The sequence below is a fragment of the Galleria mellonella genome, unplaced genomic scaffold (genome assembly GCF_026898425.1).
Source record: "Galleria mellonella isolate WM207_F2 unplaced genomic scaffold, CSIRO_AGI_GalMel_v1 utg172, whole genome shotgun sequence".
NCBI classification, from domain to species: domain Eukaryota; kingdom Metazoa; phylum Arthropoda; class Insecta; order Lepidoptera; family Pyralidae; genus Galleria; species Galleria mellonella.
In genome coordinates, this window is record NW_026442015.1 from 1,756,784 (window position 1) to 1,771,426 (window position 14,643).

A 14,643-nucleotide genomic window follows, 5' to 3' on the forward strand; every position below is an offset into this window, starting at 1 on the left:
AAATTGATTTACCTGAATAATTGTAAAATAAAATTTTTAAAAAACTTTTATACGTACTTTCCGGACAAACCTCGTATATCAAACTTAAATAATTTTTCAAATAGACTTGTTTACATTACAAGCACTTTTAAATCGTATTTTTTTTTTAAATCTACTGCAGGGTTCGGAAATTTGTTGAGAAGAGCACGCAACAAACTCAACAGTTACGCTTTTACATTTCTGTTAACGTTATATGGAATATCATTAACATTTACCTTCGATTTCGCATTACCGAAATGAAACTAACTAATTCACTAACCAGGAGAAAAAGTAGCCTATAATCGTCTCCAGAGTCCAATATATTTCTATACCAAAATTCATCATAATTACTTCAGCGGTTTAGACGTGAAAATGTAACAAACAAACTCCCTTTCGCATTTATAATATTATTTAAAGATAATAATATACGGAGTGTTGAACTTTTTTTCCTAATGGGATGATGATATTGGGACTGGATGGACTGGTTTAAAAACGATGTTTACCGTTACTAAAGATCTAGTTGAAAATAAATGGAAACTACTTAAATATTGAAATCACCCTGACCAGAGGGAGACTTTGTACAAACGTCATTTGCTTGGGCACCTCTATCCCGTTCGTGTTTGTACCGTGAAGCAGTTGTTTGCATTGCTGTATTTCAGTTTGGTGAGATATGGCAGTGAATTTACAGAGTACACCTGAGTCCTCAGGAATGGCAACGCATGGGGGGTATCGTGAGCGAAACAATATATACTATGTCCATGGTACTGCTCACGTCTATAGGCAACTGTTACCATTTTCCATCAGGTGGGCCGTCAACTTGTTTGCCATTCTAAGTTGCATAAAAAAAATTACAAAATTCAAAGCTCCCAAAGACGGCAGATTTAAGGGTGCTTGTTGAATTGTTGTAGATGTCGACTACACCTTATTTCTCTTGTCTGATACCTATATATATGCATACTAAGATACGTGAATAATAAAAAATGACGTTATGACCACTTGTATAGAAACTTCAACACATTTCACCTTCTAATCGTGTGAAACGAGCGCCAAAGAAGTTACGTTAGCAATAATATGTAGGTTATTAGAAATAATGTTTCGAATATCAACTATTAATATTGATAGTGCAATTACTTCCCGTTCGATTATTTTACTTATAGTTTTTAATTGGTCACGTTCCATCATTAGAAATTACATTATTTATGCGTGTTATCTTTCCACGAATCGTGCGTCTAGATAGTCTGACTAAAAGGTAGGAAAGTCAGTCAGGGCTAGCTAGACCCAAGTTTAAGGTAGAGCAAAAGTTTTTGGTCGGGCAGAAGCTATAATTAGGTGACTTCGAAAAAGCGAATCTGTCTAATTTTAGTTTTGGGGCCTTTCATTTTAAGACCCCAAGAAAATTAAAATTTTCATTGCCTCTCAATACCTTCCTCCCCTCCCCCTTCCTCGGCTACGGCCACGTAGCCAGTATAATCTCATCGAGTTTTAGCCACCTAAACAAGTGGCATCGATTATCATCGATCATTCATCATCATTATCGTTCATTATCATTAGCAAGTCTGTGAAATAAGATAGCGACGCCTGATGTCTTGAAAGTAGCAAACGAATCTATCGATAGAATCGTTTCTGTTGGCGCTTGCATGAGGAACAACAAACCATCGTATGCTGCTATTTCATTCTCATCATCTGCCATCTCCCTTGTCCTAGAGGTCTGGCTAAACGTAAGCTTCTTCGACATTCTTAGTATTTTGTCAAACACAATTACTTATTACGGACTCGTACAGTCCTATTATTAACATCTAATATTATCAAATACTTTTGTAATAAAAGTTAAAAAAGATATAAAACTCATTTAATTAGTATTACAAAAATATTAAAATATTACTTATCGTTACCATATGTTTTGAGAGCAGCCGTAATAAATAAAAAGATAAATTAATCGATTAATTAAATTAATTAACTCACGATTGTAATCCTAGATGAGGTAGCGAGTCATTTTTCATCCATTTATAAAAGGAAACGCAAAAAGAATTTATATCCTTGTGGTATACAAATAGTGTTAACAGTTTCCTTTAACAACTCTGATTAAAATTATTAGTGTCCACCAATTTCGAATTTACTGATGATTATCGGAAAAGCTAACCACTAGTTTACAACGCTTTGTAACGAAACCTACTTGCAAAATTGTATATATACCATCTATTTCTAGGTATTTATTGTGTAGATACTTTCATTTTAATTCTATTACAATGGTGTAAGAGTATATCACCACGCCGTGGTGATAAGGAGCTAAATATATGCCACGCGCTTTGGCAAAGGCATCCATTTTTGTAAGACAACATGAAGGCTCTCATTCTTTTATGTTCTGTGGCGGCGCTTTTACAGGTTTGTTTTTGTTTAATAATTTAGTTTACTATTCATAATTAAAAGAAAGGAATTCTTTAAATAAACCTGACCAGTATGATAATATTTACCTAATGGCCTAAAATTCATCCCTTATTTCTTTATCAGGAGACTCCAGATGTTTAAATACATAGTGGTGGTGCGTGAATAGTAATAATTGAAAAAAATAGGGTCTAACAGCCCCACTGCTAGCAAAATACTCTAATAGGTCGATCTCTACACGGTACCCCCGGAAACCGTTGATGTATTCATCACGAGGGGCCAACGATCATACTTTTATTCTTCACTGGTGCCTCGCCTAAGCTACCAGTATACGCTACCGGTTAGTCGATCGGTTGATATAGGTTACAATTTCATTTTCACCCATTAAAAAAATATAAAAAAAACATATGATATCAATATCGGTAAGTATATTATATACGCACTGCATATAACTAATTTTTTTTTTATTACAGCAAGCCTACGCACACTTCCCGCTACCACCGCCAGTAGCACATGCACCACTGCCTGCCTATGCCGCGCCCGTACCAGCTCTTCCTGTTGCTCCTCTACCCGCATATGCTGCGCCATTACCAGCAATAGAATATCTTCCCGCTACGTTACCTGCAGTAATTGAACCTGTGCCTGCATATGGAGCTCCATTGCCCGCCCTCCCAGCTCCACCTCCTTATGTTCTGCCACCTGGCCACCCACTGTATCCCCCTCCAACTCCAATAATTGAAATTTTGCCCGCACCAATAGCAGCCCCCTTACCCGGTTGTGCTCTTCCTGCGCCAGTCCCGCTACCAGCGCTTCCTGCTCCGTTGCCCGCTTTGCCTGCACCTTTGCCTGTAATGCCAGCCCCATTGCCGATAATGCCCGCCCCATTGCCTGTAATGCCCGCCCCTTTGCCTGTAATGCCCGCCCCATTGCCTGTAAAGCCCGCCCCATTGCCTGTAATGCCCGCTCCATTGCCTGTAATGCCCGCCCCATTACCTGTAATGCCCGCTCCATTGCCTGTAATGCCCGCTCCATTGCCTGTTATGCCCGCCCCATTGCCTGTAATGCCCGCTCCGTTGCCCGTGCTTCCTGCCCCACTGCCCGCTCCGGTGCCCGTTGTCCCTGCTCCATTGCCCGTTCTACCTGCCCCATTGCCCACTCCGGTACCCGTACTTCCTGCCCCATTGCCCGCACTTCCGGCCCCTTTGCCTGCTTGTGTCCCACTTCCTTCTACAGTGATAGAAATATTGCCCGCCCCATTGCCTGCTCATGGTCCAGCTGTACCTGCAGCAGTAGAAATTCTACCTCTTCCATCACTGGCTCCCTCACCCGTTTACCCTTATGCCTCCGCACCAGCATTACCCATGGCACCTGTTACACCTACAGCAGTGTACTACGCTTAGATAATTAATGATTTATAATAAATAATACATATTATTTTTTATTTTTTCTATTAAATATTACATAGTTTACTAAAAGCATAGACGATTGGTATGAATCAATATACCACAAGTGTAAAGTGATAGAAATATCATTCTTTTTGTCAGCCAAAAAAAGATGAGGATATGGGAAGAGGTGTGTATACCTAAAAAATACTACTGTTTCAAATAACTTTTATAAAGATGCAATCTCTTGCAGACTTAGACAAATGGTTAAGATTTTATACAATCTCAATAAAATATTTTTGTTAATTAAATTTATATTGACTTGTCAAATATTGTTTTTTTTTAAATTAATGGTAATGGAATGGTAACCTCGCCTGCGCTAACGGTATACGCTGGCGGGGCACCAGTGAGAGATGACAGGTTAGAATGAAAAGGCAGGGCAGTTAGCCTATCGTGATGAATACACCTGGAATCCAGCACGATGGTTTCCAAGGGGGACCAATTGGAGGTCGGGCTGACGGGGTATATTGCTAGCAATGGGACAATAAAAATATTGTTTGAACTAACTACACTGACGCTGCTTCATGTCTAAATTATTATACTTAACAAACCACTTTTGTTATAATATTATTAGTCGGAAAGGGGGTGGCAGATTCTCTACCGTGTGGTCGAGGCATAGAATGGACCACCCCTTCCTTTCTTGTAAGTGTCGTAAGAGGCGACTAAGGGAGAGCGAGAGATGGGCAGCAGCGTCCCTCTTAAAACGTCACTTAAGCCTAACTGCGGTTGCCAACCTGTCTGCCAAGCGTAGCCACTACTGAAAACCCCTAAATCTAGTACATTCTTTGTTCCACTGGCACTTCTGCATTCAATATTACGTAAATGTTTATTAGAAATAAAACACAGTTTGAATAATAATATCGTATAATAAAAACCTTTGGTTACAGAATTTAAAAGTAATTTAAATTCTAAACAATTAATTTGACGGACGCGCGTCAGTTCCGTTCGTCGTTTGCGCTCAAACGCACGGACACACACGTGTCGTACCCACAACCAACTAAACTAACATATTGTTTTGCAAGCTTCCGTATGAAATACCTTTTGCGGTCTACAAATAATATAGAAGGATTGAATCATCGGAACAATGCGGAAGTTTTAATTTTTAACACATGTTGCGTTGTATTACATATGGTGGGCTATATTCTAAGGTGCCATTAGTTTAAATGTATCATTAAAATTAAAATTTCGATTCAATATCACAGCGAAATTTTTATTGTAAGGACTAAATTTTTAATAGATTTGTGCCAAATTTAATATAAATTTAGTTTCTGATTAGTCCATAAAACAGAAAATTCGTGAAAATATCAACTTAATTAATTTAGAAATATAGCACCACAGAATTGAATGTAACTTTAGAATTTAGTTGTTAAGCATTTTTTTACATATATGTATAATTAAATTTTATATGTGACTGTAAATGAGGTAGATAGTTTCGAAATTTATCTAACGTTAAGGTTTAATTTGATTGGGTTACTAATATTTATGAGGTACTGCCGATTTTACAATTTTGGTAACAAAACATTTGAGACGCATAAGGCATTTCGTACGAGAAATTATAGAACTTTTAACAAAACAATAAGACATCTAGTATCTATTAAAAACACAAAAAAACTTATAAGCTAATATTGCGTTTTTATATGCCATCAAAGTATTCGATAAGTTTGACAATTTTAACACCATTTACAATTATTGAATGCATATTTTTTTTTAAATAAAAATGTTACAGAATAAAAACAATTATTTTTAAGTTAGAATTAAAATACATCATTTTGGATAATAAATATTTGGACTACAGGGGCTCAATTTTTGAGGTCTGTCCTTCATAAACAAACGATCAGTCAAGTGAGCCGTTTGCTTTTTTATCATTTCCATTAATAAAAAACATATAAAGAAATAATAAAAAGACAAAATTTTAAGTTTCCTAATATAATGAATAAACAAGGCACTTCGAATTAACTTTAATGACATTATTGCAATATTTTCGAAATATATGTAAAGAAATTATAATTTTGTGTAGTTTTATTACATAAGAAATAATTTCGTATTTCTTTTAAGCAACCATTTTCAAATTTAATGATTTGATCTTTTCTACAAAGACTACTTATTGAAGTAGTCTTTGTAGAAAAGATCAATTATAAAATATAAAATATCAATTATTAAAATATATTGATATTGAAAAATATTTATATAATTTTTTTATAGTAACATTAACGAAATAAACTGGATTGCATTGCCCTTAACGTAATACCACAGTTTTTGCCGTCCAGTTGGCTACGTCAGAACATAAACTACAAAACTTTTGACTAGATTATGTGTGAGATTCTAAAACTACAGATCACAGCTACTAGGGAGGTTTGTATCTATACAAATAATGATATAATTGAATAAAAAAATAACGGGCAAGCGTGAGTGGGATTGGCACTTTGAAGGCTTCATTGGTACAGTTTTAATCATGTTAACAACATCATATCTATAAAAACACTAATTTTAAAAATCTAGACAGAGAGCCGGGCTATAAAAAACTAAATAACGTAAAAATACGCAACGTAGGCAAGCAAATAGGTATCTAATGTGACTAATAATAAATAAATATAGCTAGGTGATAATAAAACAATCGCACACTGTTTTGGAATGTTGAGTAATTTATATTGCTATGCAGATGCTCTTTGTTTGGAAATCCAAAATAAGAGCACCCAAAAACGTTGAGCAAGATAATAATTTATAGTATGGACGTTTATATTTATACATTAATGAACTTTTTTTAGATACTTACATACTTATACATGCATACACTATATATGCATACATGCATAAAGCAAAATTAATTTTGAGTTATTAGAAAAAATATAAATACACTATGGTTGTGAAGTTTAAGTTTAGACGAAAAAATGCGCGATTTTCACATTTTCCTTTTTACGATTCCCTACTAGAATGATACAAAGGAACCCTTATAGTGTTACTTTTTTTAAAATAATTATTTGGGAATAGCCAAAGCAAGCCTTCAAGTCACCGCCAGTGCGGTAATATAAATGTTATGCGACTAATATATACAGTTCTTCGAGAAGAAAATTTTCCATTTCCAGTCCGGCCTCAGGTTGGATCGTTCTAAAATTTTGACATAATAACATTTCAGCCAAACGATTAGGAATTGTATTGTTTGTAATTCCATCAGTTTTGGTAGATACGTCCAATTTCGACACCAACTCGACTGACGATCAAACTGTGGCAAACATTTATATATGCACAAATTAACAAATTTAAAATCCTTATTTACTTTTATTTGGCCCAATTATTGCACTAAAACTAACAATGGCTACAGATATGACACAAATTTCGCTTTTTACTTAAATCTAGGCCACGGAGAGGGAAAAAGGATAACAAGACCTAAACCTTCCAAAGTCTTGCATAAATACAATTTAATCCCACATAAGGATAGTTTGATTGGAGCACGGTCGCTGCTTCACTTCTCGATAACGTGGCGTATTGTCCTTTTTCCCTATACGTGTTTTGGCTTATAAAAAGCCATGTTTAATCAACACCCAAGTTAACGACCACTCTTGGGGAATCAATGGGTCTTAATCACCATTGTATTATTCAAATAATCAGGTATTTGGCGTGACCGTGGTGTTTGTTAAATTGTAAATTTAATTATAATCAATCACTTGCCATGCCGTATATAAAAGTTACGTGGTACATTTAAAGCTCGAGTCGGCCACTCGAGATACATCTAAACATTTGTAGTGCTATCATGATAACGACCTTGTTGCATTACATACTAACTTTGAGCATTAAACCAGGAGGCGCCATTGGTTCAGGTTCAATACAAATATTATATTGCGTCTAAACTGCGCCCACCATGTACCCTCTTGTATAGGCATTCCGTCACCCGAATCCAATTGCGAGGACGGGATGCCTTAAATACTGTACCGCAAACCATAAAAAAAAATACAAATATTAATATGTGAGGAGGAGGGGGGAGGGGTAATATTTATTACACAGCGATAAATATCACACTTGTGGCGTGTACTTGACCGTGCCCACAAACATAGATAAACCTGGCACATTTCATAGTGGTATTATCATGTACATTAAACGATAATGCAACTTACATAGTGATTAAGGGATTATAACAAAATAATCAATAATATTTTATAGTGGGCATTGGGTAGTCTTTATTAACAATTAGAAATTTCGATACCTGATAGACTTAAATGACTACACGTAACGTCTCCTGTATTTAATATTCCAAGTATAATAGTGATGCGAATGATTTGAGCAAATTCACTTTGGTAATACAATCACGGTGCTTTCCGATTTTGATACATGAGTATTTGAGCTACAAATTATTTAAAATCACATATACAGCTTACATCCTGGAAGCAAATGATTTTTTAAACACGCATTAGCTTGTTAAAAGTAATTCATTTTCATTAAGCATAACTATAAGCATAAAAACTCAAATACAAATTTAGTAGTAAGCACACAAATATACTTTTTTTATAAGGAATAGATCAAGGTGGTTAATTTATTTAAACTTGCATGGTAAAAAGTATATCATTATTTATTATTTAAGGCACGTAAGAAAGAAATATTAGGTTTCATTAAAAAACGTATAAAACTCTATATATACAATTTTTTTTTAAGAAATTTGTAATAATTTGAAGTCTGGTAAAGAATCTATTGATACCTGTGAAAAACTGCTCTTTTTTATCGGTTAATAACAATGTCAACACGAATAAACTTGTTTTTATAACTTTTGTTGTACTAAATATTTTTTTTAATCAAATATAGACTTATTATTTTAATATCCATTTAGTTTAGAATGTAATTAAATTAACTAAATCCTGAAACAAGGCTATAGAGAAACATAGTCAAGACAAGATATAAATTTAGACATAATTTGTATAAGTACAATGAAATAAAAATAATATTAATATGCAGAACATATTAGTATTATTTCAGACAGCAAATTGTTATTCTGTTGCCAATTAGTAAAAAAAAAATTTAATAAGTATAACCGTTTTATGAAACAAAAGTTATCATCAAATTGTTAAGACATATGGATAGGAAATCTCTTGGTTATTTACAAGTTCCATTGTAAATTATTTCAATAAAAAAAATATATATAATATAATTAATACATACAATTATTATACAATATCAATACTATATAAAAAATGTAAATAAAATATTGTATAACCAGGGCATATAAAAATTAAACTTTCTATTATAGGCTGATTAAATAAATCGAAGATAAAATTGGTTTCCAAATTGAGTTCAATACACTACTATTAATTTTGATTATGAAGATAGGAAACAGTAATAAAATTTTTACAAACATAATGGAGCAATAATTGGGTAAACTAACTGAAAACATCTTGTTTCATTGACGTTTGTAGTGAGTGTATTTACTATGGTAAATAAAATGTAATATTATATATATATATATATATATATATATATATATATATATATATATATGAGAACATTGCAAACAATCCAAGAGTTTTCAACTTTCCCACAATCAAACTTCAAATTAACCTGGAGGCCAGCCCATTTGTCTTCCACCGATTACATGTATATGAAGGTGGTAAACCGACTGTGCGCCATCACGGCCATTGTTGACCACCAACCTCCAGCCTGACGGTGCACGTTGAGCGCCAAGAGATCGCGCCACTAGCATTAAGTGACCGAGGAGCTGTGGAAGTAATAAATAAATACTTTATATACTATAAACATATATTCTTATCAATATTCATAACAGCAAAAGTGAGTCTGCCTGTTTACTTTGAACCTTTCTCGGAAAGGCAACGCATGGGAGGTATCATGGGCGAAACAGTATACACTGTTATGTCCATGGTACTGCTCATGTCTATAGGCGACGGTTACCACTTTCCATCAGGTGGGCCGTCAGCTTATTTGCCATTCTAAGTTGTATAAAAAAAAAAAGGTTATTCATATTATAACTTTGTTTCAATATTACAAGTAGTAAATGGAAATAATGTATATAAACAAACTGACGGCCCGTCAGTTTGTTTGCCATTCTAAGTTGTATAAAACAAAAACAAATTGTTATGAATTTGGTAATTAATATTTGGAACAGAGGATTTAGGTTAAATTTCATACCAGTCAATCCACAATTCCTGGTCATGAGAATAAAGTTATAAAAACTAGTATGTACAAATAATATTTAGAGATCATATAGATCAAGAGTACTCAAACTAAAACTACTGGAGATCCACCTCAATATTGTTAGACTATGATTGATTGACTCTGAGAGGATGCAAGTATGTGTGATGCAGTGTAGGTAGGGGATATATATATACAGCGTGTCCCATAAGTAATGGACCAATGGATTATGAGGGGTAGTGAGACTTATTGTCTAACAAAAATACTATAATTTATAGTCCTAGATCTTGTTATGCTTTGTTTTCAAAATGTGGTGAAAATATCATCACATGCATAGATACTTACGGGAAACCCTGTACATACTAAATATTAGTTTTCCGCACAATATGTATTTTTTTGTTCTACACAATATAGTTTGTGTACCCCTGATATAGATTATCTGTGAAAAGACCTATAGTAACTGTGCATACATTACATTTTGCAATTTGTGTATACATCACATTGTTAAATATGGCTATTTGATTTCTCATAAGCTAAAGAATTCCAGCACAGAACCTTATCAGTCTCATTTTATCTTCAGTAAACAATTGCATTCCAGGTCTTTTAGTCAATGATAATTACAACTCTTATCTACTGATAATAACTTTAACTGTATTATGGAACTTTTTCATATATACTAAACTAATAAGCTAGTTTAGTATATATGCTAAAATCTGGAATAAACTTTGAAATGTAGGGAAGATTCAACTATAATTGTGTGCTTGCATGGCAGTTATTATACTTTAATCAAATTATAATCTCAAAGGCAGACTGGTCTCTGTCAGTCAATACTAACACTGTTTACATTAAGCCTACTCATTGTACCAATTCTTATTTGGTAAATAAAGATTTCTAAATAAATCTGTTCAATAATGACATATAAACATTATAAATAATCTAGCACAGAGATGTTTAGTCATTATATAAAATTAAAGTTAATTATCTTATCAACAATTAGTTAGTTGCCCTATTCACATTAGCACCATTCAGCAATGTATTTATGTAATGATTCAGGAATGATCACAGATTAATATAACACAAACTGAATGAAAAAATTTTTGTTCAGTAGTTAAAATTTCAGAAATTCTCCCTTATATTGCAGTATATAATTGGGGAGGTGACTGATTACTATAGAATGTTATCCATAAATACCAAATTCCCAAAGTGGGTTGACGTCAGGCAGGCGGCCGGTTGTAAAACTATAAGCCAAATATTTTTGTAATATGGATAAAACCATATTACGCCGACCCCAAATAATAATTGGGATAAGGGTAGGAAGATGATGTTATCCATAAATACACATTTATGAATGATAAGATAATTTTTTTCATCCATAAATATTTTGTAATTATTCTGAATTTTTGGTTATAAAATTATTTAATATATTTTTTTACTATAGAAAAACCTATTGTTATAGGTTGATGATGATAATGGCAACATCATTTGAGTTAAAAACTCTCAACAAAATAATATTAAATATTTTCTTTAATAGATGTGACATATTTTCATGTCAGGTAACGGTGTATTAAGGTAGTTATATATATTGCAAAAAATGTATTTTTGTTCTAATATATGTATATCCTATTTATAATATATATATATATATATTTATTTAATTCCCATTATTTATTATTTCTTCAGTGATGAGCAAACAATCAAGCAAGGTTGTTATATTTACTTCCATTATACCATCATTACAATTTACCAGGCAGTCCCATAGGATAGACCGCTCCTTCCTTTCTCATGGGTAACTTTCATAACACTCGTAAAAGGTAACTAAGAAACCTTAATGATTGAGGGATGGGCAGCAACATCTGTCTTAAAACGTTACCAAAAGTCAAACTATACTTGCCAACTCACCTGTCAAGGATGGCAACTACTAGCAAAATCCTTCCAATGGTAAATTGCCATAAGGAACGGCACTAGCCCTTATGACAGTCTATGGGGGAGGCCTATATTCAACAGTAGACAGATAACAACTGATGAATCATTATCATTAAACATCATCATCTATTTGCCTCTATCTAATATTAGAGTCAGGAATTTTTTTTTTCATTAATTTTTATTTCAACCAAAGAAGTCAGTTCAGTATTCACTGGTTTTCTTTTTATTTCTGATTTTTTATCTTTTACACAGTTTATTCATCTCTATTTAGCTCTTCTTCCACCCTTATAAGATTATATTCATACTCAATAAATTCTTTAAAACATTCTTCTGATCCTGACTCATCACATGTTCATACCAAAGCAAATTATCACTTCTAAACTTTTCTATCACTGGTGCTACATTCAAATCAGCATCGCCATCATCATAATTATATTTTAATAGGTACATAGATTTAAAAATTAAACAACATTGTAAACAACCGCAAACGTATATAAAGACAGTCTTTCTGTACTTACTTCCTTATCAGTTTCTTCAGCATCTTCTAATCTCCTTATTCTGCGCTTGGGGATAACCAAGAAGTGAACGGGCGCTTGTGGAGAGACATCGGTAAAAGCTAAACACTTCTCATCCTCATATATAATATCAGCTTTAATTTCTTTTGAAATAATTTTATCGAAAATCGTAGGTCCCGGGGCGGCTACACTCTGCGCCTGCGCACGCCGCACCTCATCACTGTAAGGTCGACGAACAGCTATGGCCGAACCACGGGTTAAATCGTAAATGTTAGTCGGATAAGATTTCTTTATACGGAATTTTAACGCGCGTTGGATCACTTTATTAAACATTTTTATTGTATTCGGATAGAAGTCCTGCACTTTGCATCGCAAATAGATTTCTGACAATGAAATAATGACGTTTATAGCAGTGTTGCCACTTGTCTTAGAGATTTTTCCTTCATTTTTGTATTTAGAATGTGTATCAAAAAGTCACTATGTTTATTATAAATTTGATAAAAAAAATCAGTGTGCTATAGAGCAAATTTATATAAATAATTATCAATAGCTAGGTTTAAAACTACTTTTTTTATTAATTAATTTAGGTTAATAAACAGTAACACTAAATACATAAATATTACTTAAAATAGGTGGTACTTTTATTACAATTATAATAGATGCGCCACTCTCTACGTAAACCACATATTATTTTTTATGTGGCCATTAGGTGAGCCGCATGCTCATTACCAGAGGGAGACTTTGTACAAAAGTCGATTGCTTGGGTACCTCTGTCCCATTCGTGTTTCAACCGTGAAGTAGCTGTGTTTGCTGTGTTTCGGTTTGAAGGATGGGATATGGCGTAAATTTACAAGGTACAGAGGAATGACACCTGATTCTTCAGGAATGGCAACGCATGGGGGGTATCATAGGCGAAACAGTATAGTCTGTTATATCCATGGTACTACTCATGTCTATAGGCGACGGTTACCACTTTCCATCAGGTGGGCCGTCAGCTTGTTTGCCATTTAAAGTTGTATAAAAAAAGAAAAAAATACAGGTACTTTTATTTAAGATATATTTATGATGTGTTGTAAAATCACCTTCATATTTACAATATCAGTAAAGATTTTTATAATTTGTAAAATAAAATTAACACCTCTGTTTCAACTTACATATTTCTTAAAGCAATTCTAATTACCGGCAAATATATCAATGTTACTGCAAATGTTGTTATAACAGATTACTATTCTATTAAATGGTACTTGTTTACCTGAATTTATACGACATTTACTGTAGAAGAGCAGAGGCTGCCTACGCTTGCATAATCACTTTATGCGAGCGTAGTGAAAATCGGTTGTAAACATAATTTTTGGCATTTTATTTTTTATTTTTCATAGATTTATTGAGGTCCGTGAGAAATTCCATGAAGAGAAAAATAAGACAAATTGGACACAAAAACATATTAACCCTATTTTTTTTATTCCCATATAATGTGTTACTAGCTGTCAATGTAAACATTTCAATCAAACATTGCTGTTTTAATTTTTAACAGAATTACGCCTGTTGCAAAGATCTCTGTCGACAGATAGTTTCCAACATAATTTTTTTATTTTACATAATTTTTATAAACACCCAAATTTTCGGTAAAATAATTATATATGGCAAGTTGTTTGGACTTTGACATTTCATTATTTTGTCTTATAAATATAGGAATGTTAGCAAAAGAATCTATCCATATAATGCCTAAATAAATTATAGTTGATTATTAATACGAAATTTTTTATTACCAGATTTAAGAAAGTATTTTAAAGTCTTAGAAATAAATTACACCTAAATATTCACTGGCCTACTTGATTTCATATAATTTTTCAAATTTTGAATCTATTTGGATAATGTTTTTGCAATTGCCGTTTAAGGCAAATTATTAAGATAAACTTTACTTTCATATCATGATCGAAATAGTAGCATTTTTTTCAAAACAAAATCCTAAAAATGTTGTAATGGCAATTTCACGAAGATATTTATATTTTTAATAGTCTCTTCTCAAGGAATATGAATAATATCTATGCATTATTTGATTAGTTTATTGTGTAACTTCTTTATGTTATGGCTGTGTTTACTATTTATATGTTTTAGGTATTGTATGTTTCCCTATTAAAGTAAAATAAAAATAAAGTATATACAGATGGTATAAAAAACACATACCGTTATCGTCGTCTTCGTTATTATTTTTACATAATTGGTATCTTATT

The 14,643-nt window shown here is 33.0% G+C and overlaps 2 protein-coding genes across 2 annotated transcripts; one reads left to right on the forward strand and one right to left on the reverse strand.

The window, feature by feature from the left end:
- The first annotated feature begins 2,331 nt into the window (after positions 1–2,331).
- On the forward strand, positions 2,332–4,098 carry LOC128200258 (uncharacterized). Its single transcript, XM_052893126.1, has 2 exons — positions 2,332–2,400; positions 2,874–4,098. The coding sequence occupies exons 1-2, from the start codon at positions 2,356–2,358 to the stop codon at positions 3,798–3,800; spliced, it is 972 nt and encodes a 323-aa protein (XP_052749086.1). The 5' UTR covers positions 2,332–2,355; the 3' UTR covers positions 3,801–4,098.
- A 590-nt stretch (positions 4,099–4,688) lies between these two features.
- On the reverse strand, positions 4,689–12,811 carry LOC113513880 (adenosine 5'-monophosphoramidase HINT1-like). Its single transcript, XM_026897862.3, has 2 exons — positions 12,413–12,811; positions 4,689–9,540 (listed from the first exon to the last, which is right to left on the reverse strand). Exons 1-2 carry the CDS (start codon positions 12,740–12,742, stop codon positions 9,379–9,381), a joined length of 492 nt encoding a protein of 163 aa, XP_026753663.1. The 5' UTR covers positions 12,743–12,811; the 3' UTR covers positions 4,689–9,378.
- Between the last annotated feature and the right edge of the window lie 1,832 nt (positions 12,812–14,643).

Coding starts and splice junctions, on each gene's coding strand:
- LOC128200258 (XM_052893126.1), top strand. CDS start 2,356: ATGAAGGCTCTCATTCTTTTATGTTCTGTGGCGGCGCTTTTACAG. Junction 2,401..2,873: donor CTGTGGCGGCGCTTTTACAG/GTTTGTTTTTGT, acceptor TTTTTATTACAG/CAAGCCTACGCACACTTCCC.
- LOC113513880 (XM_026897862.3), bottom strand. CDS start 12,742: ATGTTTAATAAAGTGATCCAACGCGCGTTAAAATTCCGTATAAAGAAA. Junction 9,541..12,412: donor CTGAAGAAACTGATAAGGAA/GTAAGTACAGAA, acceptor TTACTTCCACAG/CTCCTCGGTCACTTAATGCT.